The following is a 14,368-nucleotide window of genomic DNA, read 5'->3' as shown; positions in this document are numbered from 1 at the left end:
TGGGGACACAAGAGACTCTTTGTTATTTGGTTGCAGGGTTGCTTGAGAGAGACCATCTTCATCCTATGCCTCCTACGGATTGATAAACCTTAGGTTATCCACTTGAGGGAAATTTGCTACTGTCCTACAAACCTCTGCACTTGGAGGCCCAACAACGTCTACAAGAAGAAGCTTGTGTAGTAGACATCACTGCCGCTTCAACTGCCTGCCGGCCGACCCTGTCCTCTGGACTCTGGATTCGATTTCACCACTACTAGTAGTACCACAGGTGGACATTAGCTAGCTAGGCGTTTCATCACATCCAAAATTCCATTTCTTCTTCTGATTATTTCATTGGTACTCTGTTGTAGACTGAATTTGGGGGCATGCACTGCTTGTTTTGGATTGAACTTGGGGCGTACCCCATGCCATGGGTGTGTGTCTTTTCATAGTAGGGTGCGTGCCTTCCCGTTTTTGGTTCAGATTAGTGCATAGATTTTGGCAGGAATGATGAAGTGGTCTGCTGATTGATCATCGATTGGATTGGATGGTTTGGTGGTTTATCTGTCTAACTGTGTTTGATCTTTCCATTCGATCGAATCGTGCCCAAGAGGGCAGGTTGCATTTGGTGAAAATGGGATAAACCCAGATGCAATCAGGTCATGATGAGTTCGGTAAGGCTAATTGTGAGCCGAATGACTGGCATTAGGGCTGATTGAAAGCTTTCTTGTCATCATAAGAAGGCAATTACGGTATGCCAGCTGATGCCTCGGGTCGAATTCAACGCTTTCAAAAATGGGGAAATAATATACCGTTGGAAATCTATTGAAAATGCAAAACTTAGTCATGTTGAACGTTTGCTCAAATTCACAAGCATTTAGGAGTAATTTTAAATACAGTGTGACCCATCATGTTGTTTTTCCATCCAAAAAATAGAGTACTCGTACTGATCTATGTGTATGTTTGTATTGTGGTATTTTTTACAGAGTAGTCTTGAATAAGGTGAGACTGATCGTGTTGTTTTTTCCGTCCCGAAAACATAGTACTCGAACTGATCTTTTGTATGGGTTTGTACTGATGTACTTTTCATATACCAGACTTTTACTTTGTTTTCTTCACAACTATTTTGTCGATTTTGAACTTCCATTTTTTCTGTCCTAGAACTTACTAAAGTTTTTTCCCAGTAAAATGTGCACTCTCTTTTTGAAAGAATGTATGAACGTTCACATGGAGAGTAATTGAACTTTTGAGCACTTTCTTTTTATATAAACATGTTTTTTTCAACCCTTTATTATTAACTTCATGTGGAAAGTGCCACATCTTCTTTCGTAGGTGAAACTTTTTTGCTGTGTTGGGTTTTGGACTTATCTGTCTTTCTAGTTTGAACTCACCCAACAATTTTTACATTGATCTTTATTAGTGTTTTTTTAATTTTATATTGCATGATCGTCATGTTCTTTTCACACTGGGAACTTCTTGCGTATTCTTTTAAGTTCCTTTTTATTCTAAACATCTTGTTTTCTCACCTCTGATCCACTGAATTTTTTTTCTTTTTATATTGAGCTGCCACAAATCTTTTGTGTGTGTTTGTACTGAGGTATTTTTCAGTCCAAAATGTTTTAGGGGTTGATCCCTTGAACTGAAGGTGTCAGTCCAAAATGTTTTAGGGGTTGATCCCTTGAACTGAAGGTGCCGTCATGTCCGAACTTGTGAGGTTCATCAATTTTTTTTGTGAATTCAAACCCATTTGTCCTTTCTTGCACACACATCCAATTGTATGTACATCAACTTTTTATTACCTGTAAATAAACTCTATTTTTAGTTGAACTTTCCCTATAGATGTACATGAATTTTTTACCTGTAAATGAGCTCTCCTTTCTTCTTGAACTTTCAGTGTAGATGGCATGATTTTTTCCATTCAGGTCACCATTTATTTGAAACTGAATATGCACAAGAGAAGGACCACATGCTTCCAACAATCTGACGAGGTTACAATAAATACGAGCCAGTATATACAACAGAAAGAGTTTAAGTAGTACTATAAAAAAAATCAAGTAGTACCAAGCTCTCCTTATTTTGTTTGATGTAGTTCCTCAAAGTGATGTAGCATACACGTAATTGCTTTTTTAGGAGCTTGAACTATTGTTTCAGTTAACATAGAACCATCCGTTGTAAAAGTGGCGAACTGAATATAACTTATTTTCTATGGATCTCAGCGGAGTAAAACAGGGAGCAGTATGTGAATGGTAGCACAAGAACGACAAGCATGGCTGTGGCATCCAGCGATGGCATCATTAGCAAGATGGTGTAGAAGGCCCCTAAGGAATCCCTTGAACTCAGGATGCAGTGGCAGCAGGGATTTTTTTGTTGAATCCACTGAACTGAAGGGAGCTCCTTCGACCTGTAAGATGGACGGAAAAAACCATACAAGGTGAAATGAAATTTGTCAAGGTCGAAATGACCATAATCATGCAAAACATGTAAAAATAACGACAAGTTCATGCATAGTAACATTAGAAGTACACAAAGAAACCTAAATAGAAGTTCTGTACTTTGAAATACTTCATTTTAGTTCCCAAATACTTCATTCATTTCGAAATATGAACTTCTATATTTATTTTCTTAGAACTTATTATGTTTTCCCTGCAAATTTCACGGGTTTTTTGTGTTTCATGTTTTTTGTTTTTTTTGTTTCCGATTTTTATGAACTTATTATTAGAGAGACTCCTTTTCTTTTTTCAATTCAAAAGTGAGCAAAGACTAGTTTTAGGTATCAATATAATCAACATTTTTCTATGAACGGCCTGGTCGCTGCGACAATGAACGGCCTAGGGCGACGGTATTGGACTGACGTACATAGCCGAGGCCGATGAGGGCAGCACGGCAGCACAGCTACATGGACTCTGGGGCATATATACATGAACTTCCGTTCATAATAGCTCTCCCTGGTGAACTATGATAAGCCCAAATACAAATGGGAGCACTAATGGCACCCCTCTATGCTATCTCAATAAACGCAGATTCTCCTATTTAGAGCATCACAGAGCTCACATCTCGCATAAATAAGACACAGAGAGCACACACCATGCATGCCCGCACAACATCAGACCCAATTCCTGAACTTGCAAGACAATAGCAGCAGTGAATATTCTTTTATTACCTTCTTTGTAGCGGTAGCATCAAGCACACTAGGTAACAACTACTCCCTCTGTACCGAAATACATGTCGCTGGAATAGCAGTAAGTCAGCTACTCCAGCGACATGTATTTCGGTACAGAGGGAGTAGGAGCTAACAGTAGGTGCACCAACAGCTAGTGGCAGCAAGTCCAGGTCGTCCTGGATGCAGCTGGAAACGAGAAGCAGACGAAGGTCCAGGTCGTCCTGGTTTCAAAAATATCACACAACCAAGTACTGATAAAAATCAATCATTGTTCATATCTCCAAATCCAGTGCAAAAAATTAGAGAGGACATAAGCTAATATTATAGCTGATTATGATGTAGCATTACAAAAAATAATATCTTTAGCCCATAAATTAAAAGGAAATTCTTAGTGCAAATATTTTTTGCTGTACTGAACACAAATAGTTTCAATTCCCATGTAAATAATAAAAAAATGTAGAGAGCATCAAATCATAACCAGAACATATATGTTTTAGAATTCCTCCAGGCTCCAGACAACTAATTAATCACTAGAGGTTTTACACATGTAGCACACACAAATATATCCAATCACCCTCTGTCATAGAATGAATGCAAAACACAAAAGAAAAATAAATGAGCAAACTGCTTATCCTGAAGTTTGGGCAAACTGAATTGGAGAAGTAACAAGAAGGAATACATTAGACCATGGAAAGGTGCACATCGTCCTAATTAGTAGAGGCGCAGGTCGCCAGCTCGGATCTAGGAGAGACATTTTTTTCGTGATGACCTTCTGCTCCCTCTCCCTGCCTTAACCCATACAGACGAATAAAAAAGAGCGAACCATAAATGCAAAGTACGCTGAACTCTGAACTTTTCTGGAGCTTTTTGTTGAACTGAAGCATGCTTCGGAGCAGGACGAGATCGAGCGGATCAGGAGGAAGCTGAGCAACACACATTGGAGATGCAAGACCACAGTACATCAATTAGAGATGTCACTGAACTCTGGGACATTTGTGCTACAAGAACTGAATCTACAACAATCTTGGACTTTCAGGTTCCATACGCAAGATAGCTACAAATTGCTAAAATCAATCACCAACAGAAAAAACACCAAAAGGTTCTCCAAATGGTTGCTTGAGGAAGAGCCAACACTATTTTGGGGTGGCAGACGGCAGCAACATGTGGGCTGGGTTGTCGCGCATCGGGAAGGGTGAGGAAAACGGCAACCCAATCACTATAGTGGAAATAGGAGCTGACGGCCATGGACTGCTCCTCGGCATGAACTTGACTGTTCGGATGCCACGGGGCTGGACTGGGGACGGCGCTGGACATACTGGAGCAGTGGCAAGGGAGCTTAGAGCAGCAGTGTACATCGGCAACAGTCTGCTCGCACAAGGTGATGTATTGCTCTCCTGGGATGAAGGGGCGAAGTGTCTGCCTCCCGAGCTGCAGCGTCGAATTGCTTCAGGTTGTGTCGCTGAACGACCCGGTGTGGCGGCCGTGAAAGGTATGGGCAGTACAGCGATGGAGCTCAACAGGCAGTGGCACAAGGCTCAACACAATCGACCTGGGAGCTGCGACGGCGAACGGCCTGGGGCGGCCGGGTTGGACTGCTAGTATGGATGCCACATCCTGGAAACCTTTGCAGTTGACATGGGGATGCTTCCAGATGCACCTTCGATCATGCACCAAGACATTTCATTTTATGTTTTTTTTACAGTAGAACAAATACTAATTTTTATGCCAAGTAAGTTCAAACAGAACACAAGTGGAGCTTCATTTGCAAGAATAGAAAAGAGCATATGCTTCTTTTGATCCAGATAGGCATAACACCTGTTGTGCTACATGAAGAACATGGAAACAAGGAGGAAATTGGACTTGCAGTTGTTAAGTAGGTGAACTGAAAAGCATACAAAACATACACTAAAGAGCGGGATCCAGCCGGTGACGTTGCGGCGGGCCGTCTCCACACACACGGCCACACTCCACCGCGCCCCAATCTCCACCTCGCCGAACTGAATGAAATTTATAAATTGAACCGAACTGAAAGAAGAATTTGGACATCATGTGTACATCAAGAAATAAACTTGAGCAGTACCAACTACTAAACAAAAAGTTTTAGTATATTGGGATTAGAGATTGTACATTAGTGAACTTTTTCTCCCTACAGAATCGTTAATCAAATAGATGTACTGTTCGCGAGGTTTTATCAACGTGATAAGTAGTAGAAGTACTACTCTAGGTGGCAAAGTAGTAGCGGCACAAAAGAAGGCCACCATCAACAGTAAGTACTACCGCGACACCTAAACTATGTGTTGGCCACGCTTGCTTTACATAGCACTACAAGATTTTTATGGAAAAAAGTACTACAAGATTTGTGAACATGAGGGCATATAGAAGTTGTACTGAGGGTGTGAATTAGAGCGGCCGGAAGAGGATGCAGCAGCAGCACGCACACACCACCAGATAAGTTCTCCTATCTCCAGAACACATGTATACATACACACATCTCCATCTACAACAAACAAAAGAAATTGTTGACCTCCAGAGTTTTTGCAAAGTGAATTAGTTTTTGCAACCAGAGAACTTGCTACACTTAGCAAAGGTGAACTACTAATTCCCAAAAACTGCAGGATGTCTACTTCCCTGAACCAGAACTTTTGAACTTCACGTATGCTCATATATGCTGTTTCTTTTGAATTCCCTATCAAATGATCGGTTTCAGTAGCCGAGAAAATTGGCTCAACCTCATAGCTACGAAAATGAATTTGATTGAACCTTCACACATCGGAAGTTTGAACTTCTCTCAAAAGCTAAATAGTTCAACCACATACATACAAGCAAAAAACATGCAAAATTTGGTCATGTTTAGACATATATCAGGAGAATATCTAGAGACCACAACTTACATCTTTTTCGATCATGACCCTTTACTGCTACCAATTTTTCTTCTACACTTAGACCCTCTCGAGTCTGAACTGATGCAATTATTTTTGAATAAGTTAATTGCTTTCCCCTCCTGGTATAACTTTAATTGCATTTCTTCTGAATAAGTTAACAATAAACATGATCATAAGAACCTCATTTTCTCATTTACCCATTTTCTGTCAGATGTGTGCATTGTTCACACGTACTAGGAAGTTGAGGCTGCATTTGCACTAGTATAATCCAACGTACACTAAGTCTGATCACTGATTAACAATGAACCACTATCCAGAACTACTTCTTTGACTGGGAAGAACAGACACATTAAGTACCAACGATAGTCGCTAGCACTGCATTGTTTTATACTCTGAAATTTCAATATATTGTTATTCATTGATTAACAAAAAATCAGTATATTGTTCTTCAGAACAAATGAACTGAAGTACAGTGTACTTTTGTTCATGCGTTTGAACTAAAGCAGGTTGTTGAATCGAACTACTGATTTAGTAGCATGTACATAGATGAAGTGGGGTAGCACACATATAGGCTGAACTATTTTATTTAGTGTAGTAACCGCACCCTGAGCTTGAAATAGTTCACATAGACAGTAAAGTTTGGAAAAAACATACAAGTGCACCATAGGTAATTAAGTGTACATATATCACACACCTCTCCCTCCTGGACTTCTTCTTCTACTCATGCTTTCATTAGAAGATCCAGTCCCAAACCTTTTGTATACAAGATAATTGATAGCCTCGTTTCTTAGTATTTTGAAATATACATGAGTACAATAGATCAACCAAATAGGGAACCACGTAAGTGATGGAGAAGGCAGAGAATTAGTTCAACATCCAGTCAGCAATTTAAAAGTAAAGAGGTAACAAAATGTAGTCGAGCTATACTGTCAAGGACCTCGGTGCCCAAGACAGCAGGACCTCGACTACGTAGTTCGTAGTCTCGGTTGATAGGAGCGCTAGGGTTTTTGCCTAACTGCTCAATGGTGCAGGAGAAGAGATTAGGAGAAGAGGAGGAGGTAGGAGATAATGATTTATTTCTTGCGTCAAAGGGTGCAGATTACAGGATATATAAAGGCCTTATGGGCTTCTAACAAACTAGGAAACTAACTACTCCTGGACTCTAGGAACCAACGAAGGATTAGGACTCCTTGCCCCGATCATGCCTCGCCAGCTGTGGCTGTCGGCTGCTGCTCCTGGGCGCGCGACCCGCGCCTGTACGCAGCGTCCCACATGACATCTCTCCCCCACTCGACGACCAGCTCGTCCTCGAGCTGAAAAGTGGGGTAGCGCTCGACGAAACTGTCAAGATCCTCCCATGTTGCCGACGACGCAGCCAAGGACCTCGGTGCCCAAGACAGCAGGACCTCGACTACGTAGTTCGTAGTCTCGGTTGATAGGAGCGCTAGGGTTTTTGCCTAACTGCTCAATGGTGCAGGAGAAGAGATTAGGAGAAGAGGAGGAGGTAGGAGATAATGATTTATTTCTTGCGTCAAAGGGTGCAGATTACAGGATATATAAAGGCCTTATGGGCTTCTAACAAACTAGGAAACTAACTACTCCTGGACTCTAGGAACCAACGAAGGATTAGGACTCCTTGCCCCGATCATGCCTCGCCAGCTGTGGCTGTCGGCTGCTGCTCCTGGGCGCGCGACCCGCGCCTGTACGCAGCGTCCCACATGACATCTCTCCCCCACTCGACGACCAGCTCGTCCTCGAGCTGAAAAGTGGGGTAGCGCTCGACGAAACTGTCAAGATCCTCCCATGTTGCCGACGACGCAGCCAAGGACCTCGGTGCCCAAGACAGCAGGACCTCGACTACGTAGTTCGTAGTCTCGGTTGATAGGAGCGCTAGGGTTTTTGCCTAACTGCTCAATGGTGCAGGAGAAGAGATTAGGAGAAGAGGAGGAGGTAGGAGATAATGATTTATTTCTTGCGTCAAAGGGTGCAGATTACAGGATATATAAAGGCCTTATGGGCTTCTAACAAGCTAGGAAACTAACTACTCCTGGACTCTAGGAACCAACGTAGGATCAGGACTCCTTGCCCCGATCATGCCTCGCCAGCTGTGGCCGTCGGCTGGTGCTCCTGGGCGCGCGACCCGCGCCTGTACGCAGCGCCCCACATGACATATACTGCATCACACACAAAAAACTTGAACTTTACATAATCAAACCTGCCTAGCGACGAACTCCAGCTTAAGATGTATCCTGTACCAAGACCAATCTAGAGAACCAGAATTGCAGAGATTAGCAAATTTGAACTTTTAGTAATTCATTTCATCGGCAACATGAATTATAAAATCTTCTCTTCACAAACTATGTACATCAAAAGCAAAATCGAAGCAACAACTATAACCATATTTGAAAATCGCAGAAGCAATACATAGGTGTACTGATGTGCGGGGAATTTTAGAACTAATGCAAAGAGGTGCAAGTGGCTCGAGCACCATGAGCAGAAGGTCGGGAAGAAGCTGCACTGTTGGAGGATTGGGGGGTGGAGGTGGCACCTTGGGGCTGGGAGGTCGCCGCACTTGGAGGCCGCAACTGGAGGTGGTTCACAACGGCGGCTGACGGGCGTGGAGGCGGTGGTTGGAGGTCGAGCGCGACAGCGGCTGGTGGCTGTGGAGACTGGGGATGGGGTGACAATGGCTTCTTGTTCGTGGCGGTTGCTGCGGCGGCAGGTCAGCGCGCAGCGTGACGGCGGGAGTTGTGAGGCAGGGGCGCGGCGTGACGGCAGGAGTTGTGAGGCCGGAGCCTGGCTCATCGGCCGGAGGGGGGAGGCGGGGCGTGGCTCATCACTGGGAGATGGGAGGCGGGGGGACGGCTCGTCGGGGGGGAGATGGGAGGCGGGGCCGCGGCTCGTCGTCGGGAGGTGGGAGGCGAGGGCGCGGCTCGTCGCCGGGAGGTGGGAGGCGGGGCTGCCGCGGGTCGCCGGGAGGTGGGAGGTAGGGACGGCGCGCGGCGGCCGAGGTAGGATGGGACGGCGCGTGGCGGCCGCGGGAGGCGGGGACGGCGCGCGGCGGCAGTGGGAGGCGGAGACGGCGGCGCGATGGAAGCCGTTGGTGCGGGGCAACTTTTGTCTCCGGCCGGGATAGGGGTGGAAAGTGGTGGCGGAAATATCTGATATTCGTATTCGAGAAAATGCCTATTCTTATCTGAAACATCCGCATTCGAATCAAAATAAAAATGAAAATTATTCGTATCCGAATTTATTAAATAAATAAAAAATAAAATATAGTAAGAGATTTTGACACAAATATGAATATGGAAGTGGATATATCCGTATCCGAATAAGATTATGGGAGGTAATTTTTAAAATTCTAGGCCCAATATTCCAATTATCCAACATAAAAGCCAAATAAGTGGTCAAATTTTACTCTTTATATGATTAAAATTATAAATTATTTATGCATTACAATAGTATTTATTTATAAACATATTTATCATTGACTTATTATATGTCACAAGTTTATTATTTTAGGTCACATAGCTATCGACTAATTTACTTAAGCAATATGTTGATATTATCCGTATCTGTTCCGAATCAAGAAAATATCCAATACGTATCTGTATTTGAATAATATCCGAGCCGCATCCGTATCCGATAACATCCGTATTTGGGTTCGTATTCGTTTTGAAAATATGAAAATGGAAGTGATAAGAGCACTATTCGATCCGCATCCGATCCGTTTCCACCCCTAGGCCGGGAGGCTTATGTGGGGCTATTTCTCTGATCGCTTCTATAAGGGGCCGAGAGTAATGATTATTTTTCAAAACTATGACGTTTTTATAGCATTTTCGCAAAATATAGCACGTATTGCAAAAAAAATCAAAACTATGACCCCGTCGGCCTGGTGTTGGCCGAAGAGGCACTTTTCGGTCACCGATTGGCCGAAGTGGGCTTTTCGGCCCGCGGTTGACCGAAGACACGCGTAGCTGGGCCGAAAACCTGGCGTCGGTGGAGGCCGGGCCAAAAATAGTAACTTCGGCCTCGCGGCGACCGAAGTGGGCCTTTTCGGCCAGGCAGCGGCCGAAGAGCCTTTTCGGCCTCCCATCGACCGAAAAGTAGCGGATAAGGCCCCGCACGGCGTCTCCTTCCTCTCGCCTGTTCGCCTCTGTTCTTCCTTTCTCTCTCTCGTTTTTTCTCTGTACCTCACCACCCCTAGCTGATCTCCTCCGTTTGCCATCCATTTTCACATCGAAGCCACAGAATCGGTAGATCGTAGCAATCCCAAATGGCCTACGGTGTTTTTTTTGCTATGGGATAGTTTTTTGTACGTTTGGGGAGGAGCAGCCATGGTGGGGAGGAGGAGGTGCGGTTGGGCAGGAGGTGTGGATGACGAGGAGCAGGAGTTGTGGGGGAGCAGCAGCTGTGGAGGAGGAGGTGCGGCTTGGGGGTGACTGGAGTTGAACCTTCGGTCGTCGAGGGGGCGGCGGTGGTGTTGTCGTTGTTCGGTGGTGCAAGCACCTCCGCTAAGGTATAATCATGTCCTCACAAATTTTCTCTAAGTTGCATAGTTTAGTTAGTGTAGATAAATTATATTGCGAATTGTAGTGTTAATTTGTATGTGGTGGCATTTTAGCGGAGTAATAATTGTGTTAGTGTAGCGGAATAATAATAATTGTGTTAGTGTAGCGGATAATTAAAATTGTGTTAGTGTTAATTTGTATGTGGTGGCATTTTAGCACATTTTAGTTAGTGTAGCGGGTAATATTAGTGTTCGTTGTGATTAATGAGAAGATGACAATGTCTGACAGGTGAAAATGTCTGAATCAGTAAATCTGAATGTTTACTATGGTGCTGGTAATGTTCGATATAATGAGTTGGTGGTTGATCTTAGCGAGTTTAAAAATGGCGTCATGACACTAGCAGACCCAGACAGACTAGACATTAGAAAGTTGAAGTATTGGTTGACAACTAGTTTCGGGCTGGATCCTAAAGTATATTCCATCAGTATTCATGCATTGTGGACAAAATCTTGTAAAAATGTCAAGTGGGAGTTGATGCCGATAGATAGGAGCCAGCATTGGTTGTCCCTGTTAAGACGCTGTCGAGACCGAAGAATCCACCCATATGCACTTGTGCAACCTGTGCCGAAGGAGGAGAATACCGTACAACTACACAGGGGGTATGAACCCGGCCAAGGCAGTGAAGTAGCTAACGAGATTGTTTTATCCGGGTCACAACCACAAGATGTGGATGCTAGCCAACCCGAGAAAGAGTCGGACTACGTGTAACATCCCAAATTTTCAATTTGGAATGTTATACATTAGATCATCATGCATATCTTATTTTCTTGCTTTTTGGTCGATCCTAGAAATTTCACGCAACTCAAGGACCTTCGGAGAGAGTTGGAGATTTCGTTATTTTCTTATTTGAGAGTTTTCTCGAATTGGAAAAGAGGATCATTTGATTTATTTATTTCATCTTCAATTATTTTTCCGACGTCAAAAAAATATAAGAGAGGGAATAATATGACTTTCCCAAAATATAGGAAAAATGAAGATTTAATAAATAGATCAAATTTCGTTTTCCGGTGTTTGTTTGTTTTTCTTTGAATAGGGAAAAATGCGCGTTTTCGAAAATTTCATTTTAGCTCCGGAGAAAAGTTCATTTTGTTCGACTTATTTTTAGGAGTCGAGGAAAATTTATTTTAGTGATTTTGAAGCCCGTTTAGATTTTCTTTTCTGAGTTTTTCTGCGCACGAAATCTGTTAAAAAAAATCCTCAGCGCCTTGGGCCCAAGCCGCCGCCGGCCAAGGCCAGGAGGCCATCGCGCGAGCGCCCAGGCTCCAGGGAGCCGCCACCGTTGTCTTTTGGAAGTCCTAGTAGGACCTTTGTCCTACTCCCGTCTATTCCATTTCTTTTTCTAGATCTTTCCTACTCCTATTTCAATTCCTTGATCCCTCCTTCAAGTAAACTCCCCCCTCCCCAATATAAATACCCAAGCACCCCCCTTCTAAATCATCAAACCCAAAGTCTAGAGCTCCACCACACCCCGCGCCGCGCCACCCCTCACCCGCGCGCCGCCCTAAGCCGCCGCCCGGGCCCTGCGTCACCGCCGCCGCCGCCGCCGCACCTTGCCGCCGCCGCCGGAGCCCCTCGCCAGAGACCTCGCCGGAGGTAGCCCCGCGCCGCATCTCTTCTTTTCATCGGATCGTTTTCTTCTAATCGTTCCGATTCTTTTCTTCTCTTCCGATTCGTTTTCTTTCCGGTTCTTTTCTAAACCGTTCCTGTTTTCTAGATCGGTTTTCGTTTCGGTTTTCTTTTCCGAAACCCTAGATCAGTTTTCGTTCTTCTTTCGGACCGTTCGTCCTAACGAACGTGATTACCGGATTCTTCTAGGTTAACGAACGACCGTTCGTGTAACCGTTCTTCTTTTTCTTCTCGTCGGATTTATTCCGCGATCGCGATCTCAGATCCGATCTTCTTTCTAGTCTTTCTTCCCGCCCGTTTATCGGAATCAGGTGATTCAAGCACCTGGAGTTTCGTCCCGAAACCGCCGTTCCGTCTAATCAACTTGAACAAGTTTTGCTACTGTAAAATTTTGACCTAGTTTCAACTTGCTAGAACCGAGTTGTTTCTCCCGCCGTTTGTTTTCGGTTTCTTTGTTCGGTTCCTTCTTTCTTTGCAACCGGAGTTCTTAAGTTGAACCTTCTGGTTCGTTCTCTCGTTCGAGTTTTACTTGTGCATTAGATGAGTACTTATTGTGTGGTTACTATTGTTTGCTTATGATAGATTGACCGGAGTGTGACGAGTAGATCTATCACGAGTTTTGAGTGCGAATCATCTTCATCAACATTGCAGGCAAGTTCACACTTTGATCATACCTTTTCTACAACCCATGTTTTATTGCATTAGATCAATCCTCTCACATTGCATGTTTAGGATCTAATTTAATTGTGGGATGGGAAGTAGATGAGGTAGTACCTATTTCCTGTATTACTATGAAACCTTTGGGAGTTACTTCTATGTTTGCTTATTATGCCATGCTATGCTAGTAGACGTGGATTGGGTGAGTGATATCCATGACAGATGTGAGTTGATAATTTTAATGGTTTATCTAAGGTGGCAACTTAAACACACATCTGGGTGGATTGAGGCACCTGATGTCTATCAGGACTTGCCTGTTTTTTTTGGACCGCCACCCAGGCTCAAAGGGATCATAAGATCTTTCATGCTAGAAACTTCCGTGTGCAGCCACAAGCCATTATGGGCTCTGGCATAGTTGACTAAGTTGTACGAACTCTTAAAGTGGTGGACTAGCAGATGTAGGGGATGTAGGTGTACCGGTCTACCCAATCGTAAGGTTCTAGCGCTTCTGAAAGACTATGTCTCGGTCATCCGTTTCTCAAACACCCTGTAGTGCGAGAAACCAAACGGAGGCGATCGAGTCTTGTGGGGAAAAGTGCGCAAACCTCTACAGAGTGTACAAACTAATCATGATTAGCCGTGTCCCCGGTTATGGACATCTTGAGTATCTAGTACTTGAATATCATGTGAATCTCAACATGTTACTTCTAATTAATGTTGTTGGGTTTTAATTATTTTTAATTGGGATTGAGAATGCTGTCAACCATTCTCAATGTTACACAACCACCATGATAGTTAAATAAATTTATTCCTTTGCAGTAGGGAAAAATTGGCTTTACGCAAAAACCTTATAACCATAGAGCTTTTCCACCAGCCAAATATGCATGTAGTGATAGCCATTGTTCACCATTCTCTATGGTGTGAATTTGCCAGTACATTCAATGTACTGACCCGTTTCGGGCTGCAACGTCTTATGTTGCAGGTTTCCTACGACGAGTAAGTGATACGTTAGGGTTACGATTTCTACACTCAACTTTGCCGTTGGTGTTTATGGGAATCCACAACCTTGTTGCTTCCGCTATTTGGATTGAGGTAATAGTATTTACGTTACTTTATACATGTGATTTACCTCTGTTATAAATCCTTCGAGTACTGTGTGTGTCAGCATACCGATCCAGGGATGACACGTAAGCACAGAGACTTGACCCATTCGGGTCGGGTCGCTACACTACGTGCCACACAATGTTTGTGGTCCTGATACTGGGCAGAGTAGCCAGTCGATGATATTAGTTGGTTCTGGTTTTGCTGATGGGGATGAGGAAGGGGATGAAATGCAGAGGGTGATGGAGGAAGAGGACGAGGATGGATTGATGGAGGAACTGGATTCTGAAAATTCTGAGGATGAAGTGGATGTACCGATTCCTTCTGCATGGGAGCAGGACATATCCACCGGCCTTACGGTCAACGATGGCCATGAGACTCCATGGCAGTAT

At 43.8% G+C, this 14,368-nt stretch overlaps 1 protein-coding gene across 1 annotated transcript; it reads right to left on the bottom strand.

Moving 5' to 3' along the window:
- Positions 1 to 1,949: 1,949 nt before the first annotated feature.
- On the bottom strand, positions 1,950 to 10,253 carry LOC125506804 (translation initiation factor IF-2-like). Its single transcript, XM_048671511.1, has 8 exons — positions 9,947 to 10,253; positions 8,570 to 9,182; positions 6,716 to 6,774; positions 5,528 to 5,636; positions 5,044 to 5,164; positions 3,286 to 3,360; positions 3,140 to 3,194; positions 1,950 to 2,380 (listed from the first exon to the last, which is right to left on the bottom strand). The coding sequence occupies exons 1-7, from the start codon at positions 10,251 to 10,253 to the stop codon at positions 3,168 to 3,170; spliced, it is 1,311 nt and encodes a 436-aa protein (XP_048527468.1). The 3' UTR covers positions 1,950 to 2,380; positions 3,140 to 3,167.
- Between the last annotated feature and the right edge of the window lie 4,115 nt (positions 10,254 to 14,368).

This window comes from Triticum urartu, chromosome 5, assembly GCF_003073215.2.
Source record: "Triticum urartu cultivar G1812 chromosome 5, Tu2.1, whole genome shotgun sequence".
Lineage (NCBI taxonomy): Eukaryota > Viridiplantae > Streptophyta > Magnoliopsida > Poales > Poaceae > Triticum > Triticum urartu.
The sequence above is the reverse complement of the archived record's forward strand: the minus strand, read 5'-3'. Positions and strand labels throughout refer to the sequence as shown.

Bases quoted from the DNA above. Each gene is read 5' to 3' on its own strand.
- LOC125506804 (XM_048671511.1), bottom strand. From the start codon at position 10,253: ATGGATGGCAAACGGAGGAGATCAGCTAGGGGTGGTGAGGTACAGAGA. The intron at 5,637-6,715 runs GTGTGTGATATA...TGTTTGTTGTAG, and splicing joins AAGAAGTCCAGGAGGGAGAG to ATGGAGATGTGTGTATGTAT. The intron at 3,195-3,285 runs GGTGCACCTACT...GACATGTATTTC, and splicing joins ACTTGCTGCCACTAGCTGTT to GGTACAGAGGGAGTAGTTGT.